This window comes from Phlebotomus papatasi, chromosome 1, assembly GCF_024763615.1.
Source record: "Phlebotomus papatasi isolate M1 chromosome 1, Ppap_2.1, whole genome shotgun sequence".
Taxonomy (NCBI): Eukaryota; Metazoa; Arthropoda; class Insecta; order Diptera; family Psychodidae; genus Phlebotomus; species Phlebotomus papatasi.
The window spans coordinates 28,542,345-28,555,749 of NC_077222.1; the positions used below are offsets into that span (position 1 = coordinate 28,542,345).

Genomic DNA, 13,405 nt, shown 5'->3' on the forward strand with positions numbered 1-13,405 from the left:
ATAAATATATACGATATCTAATTGCAAAAACAAAATATGATAAACCTCAATTTTCATGTAAAATTCTAAAGGAAATTCGTATTCTCCGATAAAGACCTTTTTTAAACTGACAAATTTCTTCAAAAAATTTAAAAGTATCAAATTCAACAATAATAAAGCTCAAATGGAACTGCTAATGTTTTTTAACCAATTCGAACAAATAACTGGTGAAAATTACTGTAATGTAAAAGACCATTTATTAAGCCAGATTATTAACAATCTCACCTTTTAACTGCTCGAACTCCAAGAGAGAGAGCAGTTTTAACAATCGTGTTTTTTTTTTCAACTTCTCACCATCCTGGCAGCCAAACGGTAAGAGATATTGACTTCCGGTCTTCGGTGACCCCCCCTCTAAGTCAACATTCTCTATCGAACTAACTTACCCAAATTACCTCCCCCCACCCCTTTTATCCCCTTCAACAACATGTTTTTTTTTAATTTTGCAAAAAATTGGCCCTGGCGATTTCGTTCATTTTCGGAAATGTTTAGGAGGTAGTCCAGGTGAACATTTCGTCCTTAGACACCTATCACCAGAAAAATCGCCATCTTGAATTACACTATGCAACACGATTTTTGGCACACGGATCTCACATGGTACATTTGATAGAGTTGAGTCCCCTGATCAAGAATCTGTTCTTGGTTTTTCTCCTATACGTCACAAGTTTCTTTAATTATTTTTTTTTGTTTTTGCTGTTTTGTCACATATTACCAACCGATTGTGTTTACTTGAGGGAAAGATCATAGGATAATTTTAACATTTGGATGATCATCGGAAGTCCAGGACTATCGTTTTTATGGTATGCACTTCCATGATCGCAAATTATCGCTTTCCACTGTTTCACGGTCGCCGGGTGCAAATCCGTTCGACTTCTCCGTATAGGGCATTTTGTTGGCCAAGATCAGGACTAAAAAATGTAAAGAATCTCAGCTAATACTAAAGTGTTGAAGACCTGAACTCAGCCCTTCGTTGTGGATGGGGTTGTATTACGAAAACTTACGTTCGGGCAACGCTCAATTTCTTCATCAACAGATTTAAGATCGTAATCCGTGCCAAAGATGGTTATGCCCTAGACACACTTACGACTTAAGCCGAGAGACGACTTAGTGGAAAATTATGGAAATGTAGTTTAATTATTACGGCAGAATCACATTGACAATAAAATGCTCGCCGTAGCCTCACCGTATTTCATTAATTTACGTATTTTCATTGCAACTCTTATGCAAATATTCCATTACCGTATTACCTTATCTCATACGCGGTGGCACCAGGTGAAAATAATACAAGAAAATTGAAGAAATAAAACGAAAATGCGATAAACGGTGAGTAAAAAAACTGTACGATTAATTTCACTTACAGTCTTTTTTTTGCTCACCGTTTATCGCATATTCGTTTTATTCCTTCTATTTTCTTACATTATTTTCACCTAGTGCCACCGAATAGGCGATAAAGTAATACGGTAATCCAGAATTTGCGTAAGATTTACAATGAAAATGCGTAAATTACGCATTGAGATTTCTGACTTTTTGTCGTTTACACCAATAAAGCAAATTTAAAATTAAGAAGAAAATACAGCGGTTTAAAAAGGTTAGGGGAATGTAGGCAGCCTTCGCACATTTTTTCGTGCTTCATATTCAGGATGTTTTTCTGACTAAACTGTAAAATGGGCAGTGAATTGCACTACACCAAAAAGTTCTCTGATCTTCTAGGTTTCTATGCATGTCTAGTTCACTATCACAGAATTGTTGGTTTTTCCTGGACAGGAAAATGAAAAACATATGACGATTTGTGCGATTCTTACCCCCGGGGGCAGCGTTCACACGATGGGGGTCTGGGTTCATCATTGCTTTTTTCTCGAAATAAATTTTATCTACAATTAAAAATTATTTTCCTATTGTTATACTGTACCCCCGTGAACCCCCGGAAACTATCACTGCATTAAAAGAAAATCTTTAAAACACCTTTTTTTACATTTCTGGAGCACTGTTTTTTCTTCCAAATGAATATCGAAAAATCGACTATGAACATGTTCACACGGTTCACACTGTCAATAACCGTCGTATCATGGAGATGGGAAGGAGACTATACGCCTGTCGAAGAGGAAATGACCACGAATGTCTCACTGTGGCTTATGAGGCTTTAGTGAGGTTATGATTTTCAAGCTAGAGTTGTCTAATGGATGTGCGAAAGCTCACACATTCAGTGTTTGAAACCACACACAGTGTAGTACTTGCAAATTTTCCGACACCGTGAAAATAATTTCCTTCCGATGCAAAAAATTATTACGTAAATATCATCTCAAGTATACTCTTTATCCACTGTGTAAGTGAGTTTTTTAGAAATGAGTTTAACTATGAGAAATCAAATGAAATGTGGCACCATCAAAATTACCCATTTTGGGCCAATTTTCTATTTGTGATCCTAGCACCTAGGAAAGAAGGGCCTGGCTGCCTATTTTTACAATGAAGATAAGGTTCATAAATACTTAACTTATGGCTAAGAAATGCGGAACCAACTCTTTGAAAATAAAGAGAAAATTCGCATCGTTCGAAAGCTCACACGTGCGAAGCCTGCCTACATTCCCCTACAGTTCAATTGGACTACACTTTACACAGCTCTCTTTTTAAGTTTGAGCAGTAATATCGACTTATGAGTGAATTATCGAAGACCAAAAGTGAATATCTCTTACCGTTTGGCCTCTACCTCTGTTACAAGATTTCAAACAGTTAAAAGTTTCTTTTTTAATATGGAATAAAGATAAATCAAGCACGAATATTTTAAAGATTCATTAATGATTAACTCTCATGTAGCCGTGCTAGAAATTTCAAGAACTAAAATAAACCAAATTTAAGCTAATCGCTTGATTAAAAACCCTCCAAAACGGGTTTACTTTGACATTTAAACATTCAACATAGAAATATTTTTCATTTATACACTGAGAGAAATCCGAAAAAGTTAAAATAACATTCCGGAAATGTTTATTTTAACCTGTAGAATTGATCCGAAATCGGTGTAAATATTATGCTTTTTAGGTGTATCAGGGGTTAAAGTCACCCTTTTTCATGTTAATTTTACCATTAAAAAAGTGTAAAATTAACATTAAAAATGTTGATATATTTTTACACCTAAAAAGTGTTAAAGTTATGAGGAAAAAAAGTTAATCGCACCCCCGTTTTTTTCTCAATATAAGTGTCTATGGATCAAAAACTTCATCTTGACTACATCCAAGACATCTTCAAAAATAATTAATACTTTAGGAGTTGTTTACTAAATAAGTTAAAAAAAAAGGTTGGAGGGGGGGTTAGAAGCGGATAGGAAAAATCTGAATTTTGGACTCTGTAGATAAGATTTACATATGTAGAAGTCGATATCTCTAACCGTTTTCGCTTCACGTCTCTGACAAATTGAAACAGCGGATTACTGCTCTCTCTTTAAGTACGAGCAGTATAAATATATTTGTTTCTCAAAATTAAATAACTTTTTCGGAGAATACGAAACAGAATAATTATGTCATATTTATTTCAGAATTGAATAGATAAATGAATAAAATCAATCAAAAAATAAAATCTAGGTTTCGCTTTTAAATTATCAAAAAATATTCAAGTTTAATATAATTATTGGAAAAATTGATGAATGGCTAGCGAAATATTTAAATGAAAGCTTAAAGTACATATAAAATATTTCCACTGCTATCTGCCACAGTAAATTTGCAATGAATTTATATGTATAAAAGTAAGAAGCCTCACAAAATTAAATTCCGATACATTCTAATGCAAGCGACGTTATGTTAAACTTGGAGAAATTAATTCAAAACATAATTCTGACATAGAAAATTCGCTTTGGAAGAATACCAAAGTGTTATAAAGTTTGTAGAATCTTTATAAACATTATAGATAATTGAACATTAAGCCCAAAATGCATATTTTAATTAACTAATTAATTAAACATGAGGATTAAAACAAATACTTTTAAAAAAGAGCTTTTGAGAGGATTACAAAATTGCTGCTTCATGAATTTTCAGAAATATTGATAAATAGGTTAAATAAAATGTTTCAATGAAAATCAAGTAAATAAATTAGTTTTAGCAAAGTCACACAAAATTTTATGATTGCAGTATGAATAAGCTAGTATAATTTAGTATATGCATGTATTAAGTGAAAATAAATAAATTGCAAATGAACCAAATAAACAAATGAAAATAGAAGCAAATATAAACTTACCGAGCTCTATTTAGTATGTCATAAGTATCCAATTTGCTAAAATCAACAATCTCATCTTTCAATTCCTCTTTGGAAATGGGATTGTCGGGCGTCAGTATGAAAATAGATTGCAAATATGACAAGATGTACATTGGAAGTCGGGCACCACCTTCTGGCACAAGTGCAAGACGTCTGGCCAGACGATCAACCTTCAGGAATCGCTCCCTGAGAGCCTCTTCAGGATAAACACCCCTTGACAGTGCCTCAGTGGACATGGAGCCCAATATCGTCTTAACCACTTTATCATTCTCAGCGGCTGCCTTTTCCACCGCTTTCACAGCATTCTCCAGTGGCACCAATCCCTCACGCCACGACGAATTACTTTCTCCCTGCCTCACACACAACCACAGAGCCTGACATGCACTCCACAGTCCCCGTGCCTTCTGGGACTTTTCCTCAGCTTCAGCCCTTGCTGAAAATCACACGCACATATTACGTCAAGTAAAACCCTTAATAGCCTTTACTTTATTATATTTTCTTTCGTAAAACTCATCAAAACCTTTTAAAAATAAATTGCACGTAAAATCATTTCCGTTTCCGTCAAAGACCTAATTTTTTCGAATTTACATATTTTTACCTCGTTAAGAATTCGCAATTATCAAGCTATATCTTTTATATATTAGATGTGATTCCTTCATAATCGCCCCTATTTAAGATTAAAATTCAGTAAATGGAGAAAATTTACATTTCAGTAAAATTAAAAAAAAAAAGAGAGAAATAAGCAGTAGGGGAAGACTTTCTGGCTTCCAACGTTCCAACACTTCATATCTCTCCCGTAGTCCTTTAACGAATTTGACTCATCTATTTAATAGTCTTAATTATATAGGAAAAAGTTTGAAGTGGCCGAAGTCAGAATATGTTCTCCTAAAAGAGATTGTATAGAATTTCAGCATAAGTGTTAACAAAGCCTCCTTATTTGCCATCGATAACCTAGATTTCATTTAGATTGCTGTACTCCAATAATCGTTTCGTATTATTTGTCTAGCGTTCCAAATTATTGGAAAAACAATCATAATCACCAGTTGGAATATCCCCTAAAGTTCTCTTTAATTGTTTAACATGTTTTACGTTTGCTAATTCAAAATCGATTTAAACCAATTCAATATTCGTTTTAGAAATTTTCCTAAAATTGCATAAAAAAATTAAATAAAAATTATTTATCGATAACTAATCGGTTTAGTATCGGTTGGTATCTGATTCAGAGAAAGCGTATAGTCGTTTCAGAATCGGAGTAGCACGATTCAAAGATAAAAGATAGCGATGGGATTTTTTGAATTAGGGGGAAGTGGGCACCTTTGAAAGTGGGGCACCTTTGAAATTGGGATTTTTCACCTATTTTAAAATAAAATTGAGCCTTATCTCTATCGTCTCCTTTGAGACTCTGGGTACCCATGGAAACAACATTTTTTTTTAGACTATCTAGAATCGATAAAAATGCGATTCTTGTGGATAATTACAAACTATAGGGATGTCCAAATCTAGGATATTTTTTGCAGGATCCCAATTAACTCCTGAGCTTAGATATTTTTGGTCAAAAATCGTGAATTTTCGATTTTCTGCTTTCATGCAGATATTGTGAGTTTTTTGATATTTCTAGACCCGAATAAGGAAAAACCTCTCGGGGCCAATAGGTATGATAAGTAACAATTACAGATTGCATAAATTTGATAAACAATTTTTTCTTAAATTTTCAAAAAACTTGTTCAAACTTTATGGGTACTCTCGTCCCTAAAAATCTAGAGGTCAAATGTAAGGTTATCCCGCCAATGCCCGTCATTTCCTTTTTGACACCAACCTTGTAACAAAATTCCAAGCGGGAGCGACATTTTTGCCAATATGGCCGATAATTTTGACATTTGGTAGCGCGAGAGATTGCTTTCAGGGAAGTTTTTCCTATTCTTCCTGATTTTGGTGAATTCTGATTGTCCAGGAAGTGTCTTTTATGGTTTTGAGAAAGCTTAATGTGTCTGCAATAACATCGTGTTGAGAGAAACGTGTTTCAAAGGGTCCCGGTCAAAATCCCGAAAGCCAAAATCCCGAATTCTTAAAAGTGTCACAAGCTACTCCCACGATTGTACTCGCGCTTGCTGGAGGCAAAGGGAAAATTTTCTGTGTCTCAGGAAATTATTCAAAACATTTTCCTCCATATAATTTCATCCCTTTCAGGATTTTGAAAATTCGGGATTTTGGCTTTCGGGATTTTGGCCTTTTCGGGATTTTGGCGTTCGGGAATTTGGCGTTCGGGATTTTGGCTTTCGGGATTTTGGCTGCCACCGGTTTTAAAGTGTTGTTGGTTTTAAAGTGATGAAAGAGTTATCGTGATATGATTTAGCTGCACGAACAGATTGAGAAGCCAAATTACATTATAATATGGCTGAGTTCCACTTAAACATGGGAGAAAAATCCCAATTTCAAAGGTGCCCCACTTCCCCCTACAGCATTATGTGTTACTGTAGGGTAGTTCAAACTACTGCCCAATTTTGTGTTTGTCCTGTATCTCCCACGACTGAAGGTATATGGAACTTAAAAAAACAATTTTTTGACTAATTAAAATCGATATAAAACCGATTTTTCTGGATGATTACGAACTATAAAGATGTCCAAATCTAGGATATTTTTTCGCAGGAGCTTTACTAATTCCTGAGCTAAAATATTTTGAATCGAAAAATCGTAAAATTAGCTCGCTAGATAAAAATACTGTCCTAAAATAGTTGGTGACGGTAGATACTGCCGCCATTATCACGGACTGTTTCTGCACAAAACAAGTTTATTTTTATTATGCCCTAACCGACCCGATTAAAAATAGAAATAAATCTGATTCAGAATTGTGTACCATCCCAAGACCTTTGAAATGAAATCATGCTTGTCTAATTAGGTCTAGACATACACACAATCTCTAGAACGGTTTAACATTTGGCTTTAAAAAAAACATTTTTCGGAATGATTCAAGGGCATTTTCGTATACGAATGACGAGAAATCCGGAAATATTAAAATAACATTCCGGCAGTGTTACTTTATTCTCACGATAATGATTCGAATCTGTATAAATATTACCTCTTTATGTGTATTAGAGGTTACAGTTACCCTTATGGAAAAAATACCCATAAAAGTTGTAAGAACATAAAGAAATATCGATATATATTTAAGGGTCCCAGTCAAAATACTGAAAGCCAAAATCCCGAAAGGATCAAAATTCCGTATGGGTCAAATCCGGAATCACAAAATTCCGAATAGCCAAAACCCTGAATGGACCACAATCCCAAGAAGGCCAGAGCCCCGAAAAGCCAGAATTCCCGAATAGATCAAAATCCCTAATGACTCAAAATCCGGAATAGGTTAAAAAAAATTGGTAAAATCAAGAATAGCTAAATTCCCGAGTGAACCAAAATTCCGAATAGCTAAATTCCCGAATAGTTAAAATCCGGAATAGGCCAAAATCCTGAATGTACCAAAATCCTGAATGAGCCAAAATCCTCAATAAGCTAAAATCCTATATAGGAAAAGTCCGAAATGGGCCAAGACCCCGAATTCTTAAAAGTGTCATAGCTACTCCCACGATTGCATGCGAACTTGCTGTATGCTGTGCTGATACCGATTTTTACAAATAAAAAATGTAACTGTATGGAATAAAAAAGCTAATTCTACCCTTTTTGTTTTCTCAGTGTATTGACGTACGTGCCTAGATGACGCGACTTCCCAAACATTACTCAGAAAATGAAACATCAAACGACGTGTTTTAAATGGTGCAAAGAAGGATAGGGAAAAAATAAATGTAATGCAATTGGTCTCGAAAATTACGTATGCGGCTTATGTGGGTCCCTCGAATACCTTAAGTCTCTATCTGTAACCGTTTTGTCTCTATCTTTTCTAACGGTCATACGAATAGTCATAACATAAAATTCAAAAAATATTGAGGAATGAAGAATTATCGACGGTTTAAATTAAATAAATCCGTAAACTAACTTGCAGAAATGAGACTCAGGTGCTGCGGCATCTGAAAGATAACCATTAGATAGCACACAACCATTGCACTGGCTCTTGTCAAGAACTGGATTGAGCAGTCGATCAATGGAGAGATATCTCGCCTCTGATGCACGCATGTGCTCATGAGGAATATTCCGATGAGATATAAGCTCCATGGGGAAACCGCAGCAGAGGAATTTTAAGCTTATTGTGGCTTTTCATCTAACAATATTGCTCTCCATGTGGAGTACGAGCAATAAAATGACAACAAAACATTGAGGTTTTTAATAAACAAATAATATAAGGCCTCCAGTGAATTCAGTGGATAGAGCATATTCTCTATGACTCGGAAATCCGGGTTCAAAACTGGTCAGATACAGATTTTTCTGATATAATATCGGTTTCGAATTCATTTAATGAATCAATAAAGATAATGCCAGAGCTCTATCAAAAAAGAAATTAACCGTCTAAACATTTAGAATGGAACAAAAATGATTTTCAGTTTGGAATGGGGAGTTAACACTAAATCTACCAAGACCCGATCAAATTGACCGGTTTAAGAACTTCTTAAAATTAACACATCTTTAAACGGTACAAAGTCGCTATCAAACTCTATGAGTTTCTTAATGCTTGTAATATATTTTTCAATGTTTAAATTTTAATATTTTCCTCTTTTCCAAGAAAAATTTGTTGAGTATTCTATCCTACTACAGTCTGTCAGTTGACCAAGTGCGCTAGAAAAATCGACCAAAAACGGTCGGTAGGTTTAGTGTTAAGACGATACATTATATTGACTACCACCGCCGATTTAATCTTTATGATCATTTTTCGCAGACAAAACGGTGAAAAAGATTTATTTCTTGAATTTTATTATTATTGTTATTATTATCTAAATTTACCTAAATACGTCTGATTGTCTTGAAAATTTATCTGTTTTTAGATAAAATTTAACTTATTGTATAATATTTTAGTGATAGTTATTTCGACGGCTATGCGTTATGTAGGATAATTGCAACGATAAAACGAACGGCGTTATCACATTTGCACATTAAAATTTTAATGTGATTCACATTAGCCGTACTCACTATGGCGTTGTTATCTCGTAATCTCCGTAATCTGTTATCTTGTTATAATTTCTCATTTACAAAATACATTACGAGAACATAACGAGATAACGAGATAACGATATTACAAGATAACAGCGCCATAGTGAGTACGGCTATTGATTGTCGCTTGTGAGCGTCCAAATATGTTATTTGTGTCTTTGAGTCACTTAATATTTGGGGTTTTTCTATTTATTGATAAAGAAATGAACTTGGCCTGCAAAAATAAATTTAAATTTACCTAAAGCATAAATATTTTTCACATTAAAAACTTAAAGAGAAAATCGCATTAATTTGTCGCAATAATGCTATAAGTGAATTTATATCAAATTTTGCGGGCCAAGTCTACCTTTTTATCAACAAATAGATCAAATTTTGAATATAAAATGATTCAAACAAACAAAATACACATTTGGACTCTCACCAGTGACAATTAATGTGAATCATATTAAAATTTTAATATGCAAGTGTGATAACACAGGAAGGCTATTATTAAGCAATAGCTTAAATTCTTAAAAGGTTCAGCTAAGTCAGGTAGACGGTAGAGTACGGCACAAAAGTTTATCAAAATTCTGCATAATTTCAGAATTAAAAGTTGGGAACCACCTCGCCTATGCACAAAGTCATTTTATTAAAATATTTTGCAAATCGCCGTTTACTCATGAATCACATTATAAACTAGAAGCCAAAAGGTTACAGATATAAGCTTCGGAACACCCCCAAAATATGTAGATTCAAGGAATTAATCTGTATTCTCTTTCTCTCAATTCATTTAAATTTTCCATTCTAGAATTTTGGTGTAAAAACGGTCTCAGTAGAAGTAAGATAGAGGGAAAATACAGACAACATTTTCCTCACGATATTCCTTTCGATTGTGCACTAGACAAACACAATCGATTACCACAAAGAAAAAGTAAATGGCAAATTCATGAAGATTTCCCACAAAGAAAGTGCAAATCCTTAAAATTTTTTCCAGGACCATTTGCGGGTTAATTACTCCCACAGATGCTATAAGCTATCCATTGTCATAATAGTGACCAACATTCATTTTCATGTGAATTCAACCCATATAATTTTGATGTATAGGTCATATAGCCAAATTAACACACGTTTTCTATTTGATTAATTATTCTACCACGCAGAAATGATACTATTTGCAATAACCAGTGTTGCTCCTTTCCGCACACACCGAATAACACCGAAAACTGTCAAGAGTATCTGAATATTTTCCAAGTGATTTATTGTATTTGGCATTACAAAGCCTCCGCCTTTTATTCTTCCGATTTTGCTCAAAATTATTCAGCTCAAATATGAATTGTATATTCTAGTATTCAGTTCATAAATAAGCGTCCAAATTATTCGATTAAAATATTGATATTATGCAATTTTAAGAGATAATGCACTAAATAAAATGACTATTTATTGTATTATTTGATGACTTATTTTTTTAATTAAATTCAGCTTTTTGATTAAATTGTGGATTTGATGCTACGAATTCATTATATGATTCAATTGAAAAGTAAGTTATGTTTCATCAGTGTCAAACCTTGTTGATTTTAAGCTTTATTTTCAAATGGATAGTATCGTCTAATTTTTGTTCAAGCCAATTTATTTTACTGCTAGAACTCCACGAGAGACCATTACATAATTTTTCTCCATTCTAGCTTCCAATCCAAATGATAAGAGATTCAGTGACTTACCGACAAGTTAACATTTTCTAGCAAACTAACTTTCTCTCTGAAATATTTATGAAGTAGTTCAGAGATACTCATCCACCGTCTTACATTCTGCAAAGTCAAAGTTCAGTAAACCTGGAGAGCCTATTTTTTAAACGATTTGATTAAGGGTTTCCAAAAATCTGAGAATATTAAATATTTTACTTATCCGGCATTTCAGGTTCCCGGGACTTCGGAAATCTTGGACTTTAGGATCCCGGTTTCTTGGATCCCGACATTTAAAAGGACGCGGGCTCCCGGGATTTCCGGATCCCAGGATTGTTGGGATCTGGGGATTTTCGAGGTTCTGGGATTTTCAGAGTTTCGATATTTTAGAATCCCGAGTTTTTCAGGATCCCGTGATTTTCGAAGTCCTGGAGTTTTTGGTTTCCAGGTTTCTTGGGGGCTCAGGATTTTCGGTATTTTTCTATTATTTTATTTTCGGGATTTTTTGATCAAATTTGGATTTATTTGAAAGGTCTTGAAATTCTAAAACCGAATGCACCGCTTAAAATCGATGTTGAATCGGTAAAGTATCGGTAATACATTTATTTTGAAAATACTGTTTTTCACGATTTTTTGATCTTCTGAATCATCTAGAAGACAAAGGGTAAGAAATATCGACGAGAGAAGATATCGAGAAGGGTCTTCGATGATCCCTCATCTCGAGTTTAATATCTTTCTTTTTTCAACCAAACCTCTCATCCGTTCTCTATTCGTAATTGATACAAACTTTTTCAATAATTTTTAAATTGTTTTGTATAGTTAATCCAGCTGAACATTTTGTCCTTAGACACCTTTGAATTATTCAAGATTTAAAGTCAACAATCTAAGAAAACCTAAATATTTATAAACCGATTTGACCAAATTTGGATTTTTTTTAAATGGTTTTGAAAATATACTTGTTTTGATCAATTTTCGAACTTCAAGAGGGTTTTATAATGACTTACAGACAAATTTGAATCGATTTTAAACGAATAATGCATCCAAAAAGTTTACGAAAAAGAATATTCACTTGAAGCTCCTTCTCAGAAGTACAAGGAGCTCGAAAGTATTCTCACCTTTTTTTCGTATTTCAAAAATTAAATAAAAATTTTATGATACTTGACTAAGCTTTGCGCTCATTTATTAATTGTTTGCCCAATTTTGAACATATCTAGTATTTTATTACTGCTTATTTTCTTTAAGATTTTCCGATTCACAGCTAATCTAAATATTTCTTTAAATCATTTAAAGACTTTAAAAATAATTTAAGTGTAATTGAACTGAATTTTGGATAAAAAATATTTGTAGGTTCATACCCGACTCATTACCGTTCGGTACCGGTTCCGACTTTTGTAGAATTCGTAGGTCTTTTCAACAAACCCAACCTTATCCAAATCGGTTGAGAAATACGTTTTCTACAGCTATTTTTAAAGTGTAACCATGGAAAATATTATTAAGGGTTATACAAGGGTATTTTCGAATATTGAAAAAATTGGAAACGGTTTTGGATATATGCGACGGGATGGGAGAAAAATAAAGGCCATTATTAACTTTTTTGTTAACTTTTACTGAGACTTCTGAAAACCCGAAGTCGTCATCTTTTAACGTTTGGTCTCTAGCTCCCTCTTATTAGCCTCAAAGGTAGATCGGCATAAAGACAAATCTCGCATTACCATTTCACAGAAAAGTGTGAATCAGGGTATGATATACGGTGATGACATTTATACTTTCTTGTCCTTATTCTCTCATATAACACGTCGGAGGCAGATTTACCTCCTTTCTATAAGTACAAATAATTCTGCACTGAGAGAAATCCAAAAAGTTAAAATAACATTCCGGAAATGTTAATACGCTGCAGTATTGATCCGAAATCGGTGTAAATATTACCCTTTTTAGGTGTATTAGGAGTTAAAGTTACCCTCTTTTCATGTTGATTTTACCCACAAAAGGTGTAAAATTAACATTAAAAAAATGTTGATATATTTTTACACCCGAAAAGTGTTAAAGTTATGACGAAAAAAAGTTAATCGTAGCCTCTTTTTTTTCTCAGTGCAGTAACTCTTCCATTCGCTTTCCCAACAAGATTCTTAGAGGAAATCTGTCTCCAATACTTTGTATGAGAGACTAAGGAGAAGAAATTGCAAAGGTCATCACCGCATGTATAATTTCCTGCAACCATTACTGACCGGAAAAACGTTAAAAAAAAACATGTTGCTCTCATTAATTTAAATTTTATCAAATAGCAAAATCCTTCGAGTCTTTTTTATAATTAAAATCAACATAATTTACTGACATAACAGTCACATATGACCAATCACATAATGAAAAGATACCAGAGGATG

At 33.8% G+C, this 13,405-nt stretch overlaps 1 protein-coding gene across 2 annotated transcripts in view; it reads right to left on the reverse strand.

Moving 5' to 3' along the window:
- The window catches only part of LOC129799555 (MICOS complex subunit Mic60), a 29,452-nt gene that overhangs the window by 487 nt on the left and 15,560 nt on the right, over nucleotides 1-13,405 (reverse strand). For both annotated transcript variants that reach the window (XM_055843572.1, XM_055843571.1), the window contains one exon: nucleotides 4,258-4,708. In XM_055843572.1, the coding sequence (XP_055699547.1) occupies nucleotides 4,258-4,708 (451 nt within the window). The remainder of the gene's footprint in view (nucleotides 1-4,257; nucleotides 4,709-13,405) is intronic.